The following is a 16,562-nucleotide window of genomic DNA, read 5'->3' as shown; positions in this document are numbered from 1 at the left end:
AAGGGACAGATTATCTCTGGAAGTATAAGGCTGGGGCCTGAAGAAGGGTTTGTTGGAGCTTTTGAAAGGGCTTAGTAATAGGTTTGAGAAGGGGGTCCTGGGTGAGACCTATTGCTGCTCCATATAAGGGGCAGGGAAAGAGGAAAGAAGGGGGAACCCAGAAACATAAAAAGCAAGATATTCCTAGGAATGTTAGAATCTCCTCTTTAGTAGAGAGGAGTGCTGGAGACAGGATTAGGTATTTTGTATCTAAGGTACTGCCTTTGTGGGCTGGAATAATTGTTAGTTCCAATTAGATGACCCGAGGAGTGGGCAATTGAACTTTAGAAGGTGTGATCTTATAGCATCAGCTAGACAGGAAATTTAGAAAAGCAGAGGTGTTGGTTTGTCTAATCTCTAGACAGAGATTGCAAAGAAGAATGTCATCAACATATTGAATAAGCTTAGATCTAGGAAGAGACAAAGAGAGTAGGTCAGAAGCCAGGGCCTGGCCAAATAGTTGTGGGCTGTCCAAACAGTCGTGAAGCAGAACAGTCCAGGTGAGTTGGGTAGAGAATGGATGTCTGGGTCAGTCCAAGTAAAGGCAAAGATGTTTTGTCACTGGGCATCTAGAGGGATAGAGAAGAATACATCCTTGAAATCTAAGACCAAGTAATAAGTGTTCCCTGAGGGAATACTGAGAGAAGATGTAGAAGTTAGAGCCACAACAGGATGGAGAGGAACCACTGCAGAATTAAGGAGCCTGAGATCTTGAACCAAGCAAAAGGTTCCTATGGGTTTCTTAACTTCAAGTATAGGGGTGTTAAAAGGGGAAGAAGTAGGATGGAGAAGTTTTTTTTCTTAGGAGTTCAGAGATGATAGCACTATGTCCTCTGAGGCTCTGGAGGGGGGTACTGAGCTTGGGTGATGTACCAGGTGGGGTCCTGTAACTGATGACAATGAGGGAATGGTGTTTAGCAATAAAGGGGTTCTGGATGTTCCAGACTCAGGGGTCTACCTGGGGGCATGGGCTGGCCAAGGAAATGCTGTGTTAGAGCCAGTAGGTTAGGTAACTAGAAGAAGGAGAAGAGGGGCTGCTGGAGAGTTTGAGTTCAGGTGGGGGGCCAAAAATAGAGGCTCCCACTTTGGCTAGAAGATTCCTTCATAATAAGGGGCACATTGATACTACTAGATAAGAATGGGTGAGAGGAATACCCCTAAAAATGCAACTAAGTAGTAGGGTTTGGTAAGGTTGGTAAGGCTACTCCATACCCTAAGAGGTAGATCTCTAAAACTCCATCAGAACCAAGTAAGTGACCCAAGTGTCTAAAAGGACGGTGTACTGACTGTTTTAGTGTCAACTTGACACAAGCTGGAGTTATCACAGAGAAAGGAGCTTCAGTTGAGAAAATGCCTCCATGAGATCCAGCTGTAAGGCATTTTCTCAACTAGTGATCAAGGGGAGAGTCTCAGCCCATTGTGGGTGGTGCCATCCCTGGGCTGGTGGACCTGGGTTCTATAAGAAAGCAAGCTGAGCAAGTCAGGGGAAGCAAGCCAGTAAGTAACATCCCTCCATGGCCTCTGCATCAGCTCCTGCACCATGACCTGCTTGAGTTCCAGTCCTGACTTCCTGTGGTGATGAACAGCAATATGGAAGTGTAAACTGAATAAACCCTTTCCTCCCCAACTTGCTTCTTGGCCATGATGTTTGTGCAGGAATAGAAACCCTGACTAAGACAGAAGAAAATGGTCAACCTGATACCATAATGACTACACAGGGTCCCTGTTAGTGATGATAGTGATCTGGTCAAGGGACCTTGGACCACTACAGGAGCATTTACACTGCCCAAGAGAGGAAATTCACTGATCAGCCCTTGTTGAATGCAGAAATCTAGTGATCTTGTGGCTGGAAAGTGAGTCAGTGTAACAGGTAGACTTGTCCAGATAGAGTTTTGGCCTGTATTTTGGATCCCCAGTACCCACTTAAAAATCTAGGTATAGTGCCATGCACCTCTAACTCCAAGGCTGGAGATGGGCAGAGACAGGTATTTTCCTGAAGTTCATTGGTCAGCCAGCCTTGCTAAATCACTGAGGGACCTTTTTCAAAACATAAGGTAAAGAGCAATTAAAGAAGACAGCCAATGTTAACCTCAACCTCCACACATAAAGAACAGAAACACTGTATAGTTAATCATCCTTATGTGCACACACACACACACACAACAAGGATGAGGGGTGGAAAGTTTACCATTTACCTGGATTTTCATTGCTAGGTGGGAAAATGTCTCTCATGCTATAAACCCATAAGCAGTGAGTCCTATGCTTTACTTTCTGAAAGAATGATTTGTCTCAGCAACACCTAGCTTTAAGGTCATATGTAAGAAATGACGTAATGTGGTCATGTTGGCTGAAGGGAGCTGTTTATTTTTGTGTTCATCTGTCAAGGCACTCTCAGCACAGACTGAAAGGGTCTGGGCAGAAAGCATGGGTTTACTTTGTCTTGTTTCCTCTCTCACAGGGACACATGGAAGGAGAAGTGTGGGGGCTGGCAGCACACCCCCTCCTGCCCATCTGTGCCACAGTAAGTGATGACAGAACACTTCGGATCTGGGAGTTATCCTCTCAGCACCGCATGCTGGCAGTGCGGAAACTTAAAAAAGGTACATGACATCTCCTCACAGGTAAAGGTGTCTGTTCACAGACAGCAGACCACGTTGTGTTTATTCACTTGCTCACTCATTCAACCACTGTTTAAGGAGAGCACCTGTTTCAATTCCAAAAATATGAGCAAAGGAATTCAGAGTTCACCGTGCAGTAACACTTAAGAGTGCAGGAAGACTTTCCAGAAGGTTGGTCTGATCTCAGACTGTTCCAGCTCCATTCCGTTTGCTTGAACTGCACAGGTGCTGGTCCCCTGGGGTATGTTCTCTTCTCATTGAGAACTGGAGTGTGTCAGCTTATAAAAACAAAACAGAGAAAACCATTAATTATATCTATGACTAACAGACCCCAGAATTTATGGAAAATAAAAGGTCAGTTTGGTAGAAAACAATAATTGATGTCATAAATGTGTGTTGAACATCTGCACACAGTATAGACATCTGCCAGGAGGTAACAGTTCAGCAAATACTTCTTGAGTACCTCTGTGAGACAGAGCACCGTCTCATGTCTAGAATCAGATACAGACAAGTTCTGAAAGGAGTCCCAGCAGCACCTGGCCTGCTTACTCAGATAATTTGAGAAGGATCTAAAAATAGGACTCTCTATGAAAGGGTGGGTAGGGTTTAAAGAAATGACCAGGAATGCTTTGCCACCTTGTAAGGCCTGGCCTTTAAGAGACAAAGGACAGAGTGGTTGGTGGAGTGTCTAAGATGGTAGCATTTCAGGAGGTGTCTGGAGGAGCAGACAGTTCAACCAACTAGTCTTGCCAACCCTATCCTGGTCAAAGACATTTAAATTATGCTATTTTTCAAAGATTTAAAAATACACATTTATTATGTTATATATTTGTACACACATGAAGTCTACAGACAACTTTTGGAAGTTGGTCCTCTCCTTCTACCGTGGGTTCTCAGGTTCAAACTCAAACTGTCAGGCTTGCATACCCACGTATCCATCTCACTAGTCCCCAGTGATGACCTTTTAATTCCCACCTGGGTAATGGTGCTAAAGGCCTAAACATGAGTAAGCATGTAATAGACACACGCTTATTTTGCCTGTGTCTACAACTGCTTTACTCACCAGCTATGTGCCCAATTGTGATTCCCTTGGATCCTTTTGTAGGAGGAAGATGCTGTGCCTTCTCCCCTGATGGGAAAGCCTTAGCTGTTGGATTGAATGACGGAAGTTTCTTGGTGGTGAATGCTGACACTGTGGAAGACATGCTCTCCTTCCATCACAGAAAAGAAATGATCTCTGACATAAAATTTTCAAAAGGTGAAGATGGCAGTAATGCTTTTTAAAAATAGCAATCTTAAGACCATTTTTATATAAAAATAGACTGTTCTAAAAGTTTCTTTGAACTTTCTCCCACCTCGAAATCTTAAGTTCTGTTACATGTGTTCTGTGAACTTGTGTTCTGTTACTGTGCTGCTGTTAACTACATACTTGTCTCTATAGATACAGGAAAATACCTTGCTGTGGCATCCCATGATAACTTCGTGGATATTTACAACGTGCTTACAAGCAAGAGGGTTGGCATCTGTAAAGGAGCTTCTAGTTACATCACACACATTGACTGGGACTCTAGAGGTAAAACAGATTGTGGTTTTTAAGATAAAACTTAAACCCATGCATCATTTTCAGAAAGAATGGCATTGAGTTTTAGTGGAAAACAGGAAGAAGACCCATAGCAGTGTATGAGGCTAACCCAACAGTCCAGGGTAACCTGACAGCCCAGGAGTGGTGACTGTTAACATTCTGAGATTCTTTTCTATTCCATGAGCATCTTATTATTAATTGAAGCCACTGGGGCTCAAGATGTGTTGAGTTACTCATCCTTCCTGACCAGGACTCTGCCTCAAGGAATTTAGCCCCCAACATCTCAATCAGCTGTTGGCAGAGATAGAAAGCTATATTAGCTCACCTGAATTTATCTTTATCTTTCTCTAAAGCCCCCAGCTTCCCCTTTGTATCCTCCAAGTTACTTTCATAAAATCATGAAGGCCTGTATATTTAAAACATCCAGCATCTACCATTTGCAAAGTCTTAAGTCAGAAAGCATGGATCTAGAAGTAAGGTATGGCTTATCTTCTCTGTAAACCTTATAATTTAGGAAGTGAAATCGGCTAGTTCTTAAAGAATGTAAGAGCACAATGACTTAGGAACGGGATGAAAGTTCTGAGTCCCTATAAGGGCTACACAACGGGTCACCATTAGATCCTGTCTGGAGACTTAGCTGATGCTAAGAGACTGGAGCAAGCATTTGGGAATGGACAGAATCCTCACTTACAAAGAAGTCATCATCTCTTGTAGTAGGAAAACAGCAAGTGCTGGGTTTGTTCTGAGGAGAGAGTTCCAAGGGAAATTCAAGATGCCTTTGTAGGTTCACCAGATAGCAAAATTAAGAAGGAGGTCTCCCAGCAAAGGGAACATGGTGCTGAGCTGGAGAGGCAGAGGACCAGTGAGTAAGAAGAGGTGAGGAACACTTGGCTGAGCAGGAAGAAAGGAATGTGGAAAGCCAGACTAGGACAGAGTCAAAGGGACTCTTCCATCACACTCATGCTGAGTTTGTTCTGGAGGCGCTGGGTAACTGCATATTATTTCTAATGGGGCATTCCCAAAACCTACTGATAAAAAGTCAGAGAGGTGGCCAGAGTCTGACCCAGGAAGAGGTTCCTGCAGAGACTCCGGTATTTTTATTTAATATTTAATTAGTTATATTTATTTAATAAATAATACCCTATTTTAAGTATTTTTGAGATAGTCACAGATGGGGTCAGGCAGATGTTTAGCTGTGCTACACTAGAATTTGAACTTACTTGAGTTTTATTGCTTCCAAGAGTTTTTGCAGTACAGTCAGAAGAAAGGAAAATGTATGACTTATTGTAAAAGGTGCCAGTCCCAACAAGGGCAGAGAGAAATCAGACAAGTGTCCCTGGCTTGCAGGTCAGACAGACAAAGTCAGGGCATGAGATGGGATCTGTGGTCAGGCAGGATCACTGCGATTTGACTCACCTTACCTTGGTGAGGCCAAGGGTCAAGTGGGACCTTGACCCCCTTCTTAGCACCCCCTTCTTTTGTATTCTCTGCTCTATTGTCTTAAAAGACTCAAGAAAGCAGTGATGTCCCTATTCCTTCTCTCTGTGTGTAAGATGACTGTTCTGAACCCACCACACACATCACCACATACTGTGTGTTACGTGGAACATTGACTCACTTCCCCAGTCACTGTTAACAGAATGAAACCCTTCAGCCATTATACTGGAAGTGAGGGGGCAATAGAAAATTAGGATGTATGAAATTTTTATTTGGAAGATTTTAAAGGAATTCCACATGCAAAATATATAAGCATGTTACTATTATAAATGATGCCAGTTCAAGCACGGAGCATAGTCTCATTGTTGTATGGTCACTATCATTACCCACCTCTAGAACTCACTTTCTCTTGTGAGACTAGCATTGTCTACCCAGCACACAGTAGCTAGAAACATTAACTTTCTTCCTTTTACAATTAACTTCTCTATGTACCTCATCTTAGTGAAACCACACAGCACTGCCCTCCCATTACTACCTCATTTCCCTCCACACAGTGTCCTCGGGACCATCTGTGCGGTGGCTGTGTCAGAATTCCCTTCTTAAGGCAGATGAGAGCTGGCTATGTATCTGTCCCACATTTTGCTTGCATGTTTCTGTTGATGCATATGTAGGTTGCCTCCATACTTTTGCTACTAAGAACAATGCTGCCATGGATCTGGGTACACAAGTATCTTTCCAAGACCATGTTTTCAGTACCTTGGGTATATGCCCAGAAATGAAGGAGGTGGATCATATGGTCACTAGGACTGTTGGCAATGTTGTTGCTATGGGAGAGGGGGAGCATTCAGAGGGGGTCATATAAAGTACCTCAAAACGGAGCCATCACTTGGAAATGGAGAGGAGAGCACTGACCTCCCTTTCTAAAAGATCCTTCAGTCAGGTGAAGGTGTCAGACCAGTGGTCCCTACAGCTTGAGAGTAGAGTAGAATACGTGTGATCTCTAAAATTGACTCCATCTCGAGAATAAGAGCGGACCCCGTGGTCCCTATAGTTGAAGAATATAATAGAGTATGTGTTATCTCTAAAGTCTATGTCATCCAGAGAATAGGAGCAGGTGCACCTATACCTACTTTAACTACAGTCCCATCAGCTGTCAACTCTTTGTCATCCAGATATGCCAGGTCCCTAGGTGCTACAGCTCAGGAAAGTGCCATGTTCCCCAAGACCGCCTGGCTTTTAATAGCAGAGAGACCCCCGCCCCAGAACACGGACGGAGTAAAGAGCAACATTTAGATGCAGGAGTTTGCTCTTTCCTCTCATCTCAAAAGAAATAGTGAACACATTTGCTAGAGCCAGCTGGCTTAGCAGGGGTGAGGATGGCGTAGGCGTAGGTGTAGGTGTAAGCATAGGCGCAGGCACAGGCACAGCCTCAGCTCCAGCAGCCCTCGTGCCCATGGCAACCGGAGCTCATTTGCTTTTGCGGGAACATCAGTGCCCAAAATGAAAGCTCACGCACGGAACACTGGAGAAAAGAATACACAGAGAGACAAAATACAGGATTTATTCTAAATAGCGAAAGTTCATTTCTAAAAACAGTAGGACTGTATGATCTTAGGCAATCAACAAAAGAGTTCTCACGGGGCACTTCATTTCTGTTAGCACAGCAAATAGCCTGGCACTGATTTGGTTCATATAGTAGTTGGTTTGATTTATATAGTACAATTCTGGAATTATCCTGACTTGTAAGATGTGGCGACCAGGCTAATGCATGTGACGTTTGCTCTATGTGACTGACTGGCTTTCTCTCCTTAGCAATGAGGACACTTTTTTTTTTTGGTTTGGTTGGTTTGCTTGCTTGTTTTGTTTTTCAGTTCTGTTTTCTGTGTGAGCAGGCTTTTCTAGTGATAAAAATGTGAGTTCTGAAAAAATTCAGTTTCTATTATTTGGGGCAATAATATATGGATGAAAAGTGCAGATTTTTTTCGTCTTTGCTTCTGCTCTTTGCCCTAAGATTTCAGTGTGTTGGGGCAGGGGGGTGTAGGCATATTTGTGTGTGTGTGTGTGTGTGTGTGTGTGTGTGTGTGTGTGTGTGTGTGTACAAGCACTTGTGGGCAGGAATAGGAAGAGAAAGCAAAGAAAACAAATGCACAGCAAGCAGAGAACAGAGGGAAGGAAAAAAATGGTGACCTAAATGTTTCTTTGTGTAATAATTAAAATAATGAAGAAAATACGTACTCATAATTATGGGGTTTTTTTAAGAATAATTCTTATTGGATATTTTTTATTTGCATTTCAAATGTTATCCCCTTTCCCAGTTTCCCTTCCATTAACCCCCTATCCCATCCTCCTCTCCCTGCTTATATGAGGGGTCTCCCCAACCCACTCCCTCTCACCTCCCCAACCTGACGACATTCCCCTACAATGAGGCATCAAGCCTTGGCAGGACCAATGGCTTCTCCCATTGATGCCCAACAAGGCCAGCCTCTGCTACATGTGCAGCTGGAGCCATGTGTCTGTCCATGTGTACTCTTTGGATGGTGGTTTAGTCCCTGGGAGTTCTAGTTGGTTGGTATTGTTGTTTTTATGGGGTTGCAAACCCCTTCAGCTCCTTCAATCCTTTCTCTAACTCCTCCTTTGGGGACTCCATTCTCAGTTCATTGGTAGGTTGTGAGCATCTGTCTCTGTATTTGTCATGATCTGGCAGAGCCTGTCAGGAGACAGCTATGTCAGGCTCCTGTCAGCATGTACTTCTTGATATTAGCAATATTGTCTGGGTTTTGTAGTGATATATGGGCTGGATCTCCAGATGGAGCAGTCTTGGATGGCCTTTGCTTCAGTCTTTGCTCCAAGTTTTATCTCTGTACTTCCTCCTGTGAATATTTTTGTTCCCCCTTCTAGGAAGGACTGAAGCATCTTCACTTTGGTCATCCTTCTTCTTGAGCTTAATGTGATCTGTGAATTGTAACTTAGGTATTTTGAGCTTTTGGGCTAATATCCACTTATCAGTGTTTTAATTATGATTTCTTAAATGTTTTAAATTCATATTATATCTTGCAAGGCCCAGAAGCCCACTCAAACTGGCTCAAATTTAAAGTAATGATGAAAGATGAGTTTATTGAGAGAGCTAAAATGCTCATAGCCTCCATGACCAGGAAACAATACCCAAGGAACTGGCTTTAAGAATGAACTGAAACCAGGCAGTGGTGGCTTACACCTTTAATCCCAGCACTTGGGAGGAAGAGGCAGGCGAACCCCAAAGTTCCAGGCCACCCTGGTCTACAGAGGGACTTCCAGGACAGCCAGGGCTATCTTGAGAAAGTAACAAGGGGGAGGAGGGAAGGAAGAGGAAGGAGGAGGAGGAGGAAGAAGAAGAGAAGACAATTCATTTGCATGCTGCCCAGTCTCAGTTGCCCCCAAATGTTACTCTCAGCTCTAAAATCCACATCTTGTCCCAGCTGGACACCCACAGACTCAGCATCCCTAATGGCAACTTCCTGAAAGAAACAGAATTTTGATTGCCTAGCCTAGTGTGAGCCTGGTTCCTCCTCGGCCAGCATCAGCTCCCAGAATTAAACCTTCAGTAGAGGTGGTTCTTAAGGAAGGGTGAGCCAGCTAATCACCCACAGGACTCTGGCAGTGCTTGGGCTTGTCTTGCTTGAGTCTCTAACTCCCTTGCATTCAGTTCCTCACATAGTTAGCTCACTATATGGAGAATTAATTATAAATTATGGTCTTTAAAACATAATTAGTAGAATGAGTTATTGAGATGACATGTGAGCTACAATCCTCTGAGTTTTCTGTCTAGTACTTTCTTTTCTTATTATCATTTTTATTGGATATTCTCTGTATTTACATTTCAAATGTTATCTCATTTCCTGGATCCCCTGGTGAGGCAGTCTCCGGATGACCTTTCATCAGTCCCTGTTCTACTCTTTGTCCCTGTATTTCCTCCCATGAGTATTTTGTTCTCCATTCTAAGAAGGAATGAAGCATTCACATTTTGGTCTTCCTTCTTGAGCTTCATATTATCTGTGAATTGTTTCTTGGGTATTTTGAGGTTTGGGGCTAATGTCCACTTATCAGTGAGTGCATACCATGTGTGTTCCTTTCTTTATCATTTTTATTGGATAGTCTCTGTATTTACATTTCAAATGTTATTCCCTTTCTTCCCTCCCATTTTCCCTCTCCCTTCCCCTTGCTTCCATAAAGATGCTCCCACTCCCTAACACCCACTCCCACCTCATCGCCTTGGCATTCTCCTACACTGGAAAAACATGCCTTCACTGGACCAAAGACCTCTCCTCCCATTGATGACAGACAATGAATGCTGTCTTCTGCTACATATACAACTGGAGCCATGGGTCTCTCCATGTGTACTCATTGGTTGGTGTTTTAGTCCCTGGGAGCTTTGGGGATTTGGTTGGTTGATATTGTTGTTCTTCCCATGAGGTTGCAGACCCTTTCAGCTCCTTCAGTCCTTTCTCTAGCTCATGCATTGCAGTCTCTGTGCTCAGTCTGATGGTTAGCTGCAAGCATCCTCATCTGTATCAGTATGGCTCTGGCAGAGCCTCTGATGAGACATCCATATCAGGGTCCTGCCAGTAAGTACTTCTTGGCATCAGCAATAGTGCTTGGGTTTGGTGGCTGCCTATAAGATGGATCTCCAGGTGAGGCAGTCTCAGGATGATCTTGCCTTCAATCCCTGCTTCACTATTTGTCCCTGTATTTCCTCCCGTGAGTGTTTTGTTCTCCCTTCTAAGAAGGACTGAGGCATCCACATTCTGGCCTTCCTTCTTTTTGAGCTTCCTAAGGTCTGTGAATTTTTTCTTGGGTATTCTGAGCTTTTGGGGCTAGTATCTGCTTATCAGTGAGTGCATACCATGTGTTCTTTTGTGACTGGGTTACCTCACTTAGGATGATATTTTTCTAGTTTCATCCATTTGCCTAGGAATTTTATAAAGTCATTGTTTTTAATTGTACACAATTTTTGTATTTATTCCTCTGTTGAAGGACATCTGGGTTCTTTCCAGCTTCTGGCTGTTATGAATAAGGCTGCTGTGAACATGGTGGAACATGTGTCCTTGTTAGATGTTGGAGCTTCTTTCAGGTATATGCCCAGGAGTGGTATAGGTGGGTCCTCAGGTAGTACTATGCCCAATTTTCTGAGGAACCACCAGACTGATTTCCAGAATGGTTGTACCAGCTTACAACCTTACCAACAGTGGAGGAATGTTCCTCTTTCTCCACATCCTCCCCAGCATCTGCTGTCACCTGAGTTTTTGATCTTAGCCATTCTGACTGGTGTGAGGTAGAATTGCAGAGATGTTTTGATTTGAATTTCCCTGATGACTAAGGATGTTGAGCATTTCTTTAGGTGCTTCTCAGCCATTTGGTATTCCTTAGTTGAGAATTCTTTGTTTAGCTCTGTACCCCATTTTTAATAGGATTATTTGATTCTCTGGAGTCTAACTTCTTGACTTCTTTGTATATATTGGATTTTAGTCCTCTATCGGATATAGCATTGATAAAGATCTTTTCCCAATCTGTTGGTTGCCGTTTTTCCCTATTGACAGTGTCCTTTACTTTACAGAAGCTTTGCAATTTTATGAGGTCTCATTTGTCAATTTTTGATTTTAGAGCATAAGCCCTGTGCCTATGTATTCTAGCTCTTCCCTACTGTCTAGTACTTTCTATCGCAAAAATCATTCAGAAAATAGCTTGCCTGAATAATCTGTTTCCCACATATTTTACAGCCATCTTTGAAAGTCCTAATAATATAGTTTCTTTGCAGATAATGTTTAGTTCATTAGAAAAGTAATGGTTACTCACTTCCTTCTAATGCTAAGCAAGGAGAGAGCCCTTAACCACCTTCATTTCTTGCTTCGTTTTTCTTCATTCTCCTATTTACCATATAATCTGCAAAGCTTGTCTATTTCACATGCTGCTTTTTCAGATCCTTCGAGCCTCAAAGTCTGTGTGCCCCCTGCCCCGTCATGTGATAAGTTACCAAATAAGAAACTATTAATATCAGCAGTGAAGAGACTGGAGAGCCTCATTTCTTAGTTTATCATTTAAAAACACTTACTTAGACCTTCCTCAGTTCAGACTATGTAAACAATGTTACAGATAGCATACAAACCATATACATGCAAACCACAGAGGAATCTTTGGGTACTGATTTTTTTTCAGGAGTACCTCAAAATTCCTAGATACACAGTTGTAGGGGAAAGGGGAAATAGCATTTTATGTAAATTATTCACTGAGCTAATGCATGAATTCTGGGCTGAGACAATCAATAGAGGGTCCTGAATCAAGTGAGCTCGAAGCTGGACCATGGACACATGGTGGTTCTACAAACTGTTCTCATGTCCAAGCCTGATTGAAATTTTTCATAATTAAACCATTGCAGAAAAATAATAGACACCATCCTCCAACATATGACATTTACCAGTCATGAAGACTTGCTGTCCTCATAGGAGGAGAATTTGGAAGCTGAATCTTTTTCAACATCGGTGATGAGACCATGGTTGTATATTGGGATGGCTGAAAGGCCAGTTGCTCAATTGTTTCAGGACAGCCTTTTTCTCCTTTTAACGTTTTCAGATAACGTTGGAAGGGTCAGTATTTGTAACTTGCTTTGTGTGTCCCTAATTGAAAGACAGATTTAGAATTTAGAACTAAGTAAATACAGTTCCCATGTGAATCTCACTTCTGATGTCAGACTCATGACAGGCTGTTCGCCTTTACCTCTTAATATATGGCGGTGGAGAAAATGAATGGAAATTTTATTTTGTAAATTTAGACCTTGAGGCTGGAGAGATGGCTCAGCAGTTAAGAGCACTGGCTGCTCTCCCAGAGGACCAGGGTTTAGTTCACAGTACCCATATGGCAGCTCACAACTGTCTATAACTCCAGTTCCAGAGAATCTGGCACCCTTGTACAAACATACATTCAGGCAAAACATCAATGCACATAAAAATACATAAATCTTTAAAAAAAATCATTTTAGTGCTGCCAAGTAAACATCAGACTTGGTTCTTGTTATTTGACAGACATTCAAAGTCAAATTTTATGAGGTCTATGTTTTTTAAATTAGAGTTTTGGGGATGATTCCGTGTTGTGTGTTGATAATTATGTGCTTTTTGGAATAGTGTAGCATATGTTAGACTCGATTAATTAGACTAAAATGAATAAAATTGTGGCAGCTATGCTTAGTGTCATATAACAAAATTATAAATGCACAATTTAATTTGTTCTCTTATTCCTACCATTTATCTCTACCATAACAGGGAAATTGTTGCAAGTTAATTCAGGTGCCAAAGAACAGCTTTTCTTTGAAGCTCCAAGAGGCAGAAGACACACAATAAGGCCGTCAGAGGTAACTGCCTTACATAAATATTTTAAAAGAAATTTGGGAGCTGAAGAGTTGGCTCCATGGTTAAGAGCACTGGCTGCTCTTCTAGAAGACCTGAACTTGATTCCCAGCATCTACATGGCATCTCACATGTGTCTGTAACTCCAGGTCCAGGGTATCTGAACCCTTCACACAGACAAACATATAAACAAAACACCAATGAAAATAAATGACATATATATTTATGGTTGGTTGAAAATGTGGGTTCTAATCAAACATGTCAATTTTAATTATGAACACAGATCACCATCTATATGCCTTTTAATTTCTTAAATATGAAACACTGGCCTGTTTTCCTAGCTGTGGAGGACACAGGCTGACCATGTCATGGTGATGGTTTCTGCTGTTTGGTTTTCCTGAGGACAGTGTATACTAACTACCTGGGCAGCATGTTTCCCCTCCCCTCATCATGCCATTTTGTGCAGTGCTTTTTACCACTGTAAATTGTTTAGGTGCTTTCAGAGAGTTCATTTGTAATAATAATCAATATTATCCATAATGATAATTAAGGATGCCCTCTGAGACAGAAGTCCAACTAGTCCAAGGTCAAACCATTTTCTTTTCCCATGTCTTCCCTATGCCCTTTGCCCCATAAGTAATTTTTCAATAACTAAGATCAGGCCTATGAAGAATGTAGAGTCTGGAACCGGCTCCTGAGACTGTCAGTCTTAGTTTAGTTCAGAAATGTCACCATGGAAGGAGAGAAGCGCTCCACAGTTACTGCCTGACCTCCTCACATGCATTGTAGCATGTGGAAGGAGAGAAGCGCTCCACAGTTACTGTCTGACCTCCTCACATGCATTGTAGCATGTGGAAGGAGAGAAGCGCTCCACAGTTACTGTCTGACCTCCTCACATGCATTGTAGCGTGTGAGCTCACCCACTGGCTCAATAATTCCTACCCAGAAGCAATTTCCCCCCAAGAACATTTATCATTGTCCATGTAATACTGGCATCCAAGGGGTGAAGACCAGGCATGCTGTTAAACATGGCTACCTGCAGTGCGCTGAAAATATCTGATCTAGTTCATAAACTGTATAGTGATTAAAAATCTAGTTAAAATCTTACAAACCTTTATTACGGTCAGAGTTCCATAATTCTAAAGTATGCCTTTGGTCTATGAAAGACATGTGAGTATATCTGACAGTACTGTTTGCTTATTGAGAAACGATGTTTTAAGTATGCAATTCAGTTGCTGGATACAATTCTTGTGCCCCTATAATGTTAGCACTTGTAATGTTAGCACATATCAAGGCCAGCTGGGGCTACAGAATTAGACCCTGGCTCATGAAAAGAAAAAGACAGACAGACAACAAAAATTGGAGTATCTCATCGCCCAGTACAAATGTCTGTTGTCCCAAAGTGTGTCCTTCGAAAAATAATCCCTCTTAAATAAAACATAAAGAAATGAGGTTGTAGGAAATGATTGCACTGTTCATCCTCTGCAGATTGAGAAGATAGAATGGGACACGTGGACCTGTGTCCTGGGGCACACTTGTGAAGGAATCTGGCCTGCTCACAGCGACGTGACCGATGTCAATGCTGCCAGTCTTACCAAAGATGGTTCCCTCTTAGCCACTGGGGATGACTTTGGTTTTGTGAAGCTTTTTTCATATCCTGTTAAGGTAATGTTGTATGTTTGCTATAGATTTCATCTGTTCCATTAGTTACCTAAAACACTTGTTGTATCTGAATGGTTATTTTATTTGGATGCATAAACAGCCAGAAATGTATTTATTGCTTCTGCAATGTTGTGTAGAAACTCCTCTCATGTTGTTTTTAAGTGGATGAGTTTAGTGAAGTTCTCATGATATAGTGGTCCCCAAATACTGTGGTCGAACCCGTTAAAGAAAACTAAGTCCTTCCCTTCCTGCATCCCTGTCAGAAGCTATCAATTGTGGAGAGCTACACATCAGCATCCTTGTCACAATTTGTAAGCATTCTCTTCAGTAGCTTCCTGTCTAGGCTGTTACTTTTGGGAGGCTGGGGTAGTAGAGGTTGTCACAGAAACCTTCTATGTCCCTCTTTCTCAATCGTGAGATTGTTGTCATCAATACCAATGCAAAAGTAGCTTCTTTGCCCTTACAATCAGCAGAAGCCCAGATCATGGACTTCTACATGGTTTCTGTGGCAGTGCACAGACCACTGATACCAATATAATTTCTGGCAGCAGCCCAGCCTCTGAACATCAGCGTGACCTTGGGAAGCAGCACAGACCATGAACATTAGCCTGGACTTTGTTGGTAACACAGCCCACAGACACCAACACAGCCCCCAGCTGCAATAGGACCACAGACCCAAACATGGCCTTGGTGACATCATGAACCACAGGCATCAACATAGTCTCGGGCAACAGTACAGGCCACCCACATCAACATGGATTCCAGAGGCAACCCAGACAACAGACACTAATATGGCTTCCTGTGGTAGCACAGACTACAAATATCTACCTGACCTTTATGAGTAGCACAGGCTTCAGACATACATGGCCTCCAGGGGCAGCATGGACCAGAGAGATCTTTCAAGGTGGTCCAATCCAGAAAAGAAACTGTTCTTCGTCCCAGACATCCTGTCATTGCTCAGAGCCAGGGCAATCCTGAGGGTGCACAGAGGATTTTGAGTGCTGAGTCTGCACAAGTTCCAGGCTGCCGCACACCGCATGAGCCGTACCCTACAACTACATGTTCCCCAGTCCACGGTAGCCTTCTCACATCTGTCACCGATGTGGTGCCTGTAGTTCCACCTCCCTCCACTGTCCACTCACCACTGAGTTCCTCTATCTCACTTCTCTGTCTTATTCATGGTAGTGGCATTGGAAACTGCAGTGTGTCACTGTGTGTGTGTGTGTGTGTGTGTGTGTGTGTGTGTGTGTCCTGCTGTTGTAGGTTTGTGTAAGCACCTGGTTGCCACACACCTCTCTGCCCTCGGTAAGCCCCTCTGAGGACCTTTGTGTTTGTAGCCTACAGATAAGCACCACCGCGGTTGCGCCACCCCCAGTGTTGGCAGGACTGTTGAGCTGGTAGAAAGTGGTGTTTGCACTTTCTGTGTCCCAGCAGGGCAAGTTGCACAGACTGCAGACGTAGTGTTCTTTGCTGGGGGCTGGCCACTCCTGTTGGATATTGCCTTGTTTCTGTGGAAACTCCAGGCTGAAGCACATCTCCCTGTTGATGAGCTAGCAGCCCCAGGGCTCATAGCAAGGGCCTTTGTGCTTGTAGTCTGCTAATTGGGATGACATTGAAGGGTGTAAATTCATCATTCTCCACTCTGGTTGGCTCCATCTTTCCTTCCCTGAGCTACTATGGGCTCTGTAGACTCCTTCTCTGCCAGTGTCGCCTTTCTTACCCTTCTCACTCTTGGGAGCCTCCCTAGGTCTCAGACTCCTTTGTGCTCTGCAGCAGATGCCATTGACCCCACCCCATCAGCTTCTGTTGGTAATAGCCATGACTACTCTGAGCTGAACTCCTGTTTGTAGC

General features: G+C 43.1%; 1 protein-coding gene across 1 annotated transcript in view; it reads left to right on the top strand.

Annotated features, from left to right (window-relative positions):
• EML6 (EMAP like 6) overlaps nucleotides 1-16,562 on the top strand; it is a gene marked incomplete at its 5' end in the record, with an annotated part of 256,971 nt that overhangs the window by 204,078 nt on the left and 36,331 nt on the right. Inside the window, 5 exons of the mRNA XM_080936006.1 lie at nucleotides 2,498-2,639; nucleotides 3,763-3,927; nucleotides 4,099-4,230; nucleotides 12,966-13,054; nucleotides 14,538-14,714. Coding sequence (XP_080792132.1) covers nucleotides 2,498-2,639; nucleotides 3,763-3,927; nucleotides 4,099-4,230; nucleotides 12,966-13,054; nucleotides 14,538-14,714 — 705 coding nt within the window. The remainder of the gene's footprint in view (nucleotides 1-2,497; nucleotides 2,640-3,762; nucleotides 3,928-4,098; nucleotides 4,231-12,965; nucleotides 13,055-14,537; nucleotides 14,715-16,562) is intronic.

The sequence above is a fragment of the Micromys minutus genome, assembly GCF_963924665.1.
Source record: "Micromys minutus genome assembly, chromosome: 1".
In the NCBI taxonomy this organism is placed as follows: domain Eukaryota; kingdom Metazoa; phylum Chordata; class Mammalia; order Rodentia; family Muridae; genus Micromys; species Micromys minutus.
The sequence above is the reverse complement of the archived record's forward strand: the minus strand, read 5'-3'. Positions and strand labels throughout refer to the sequence as shown.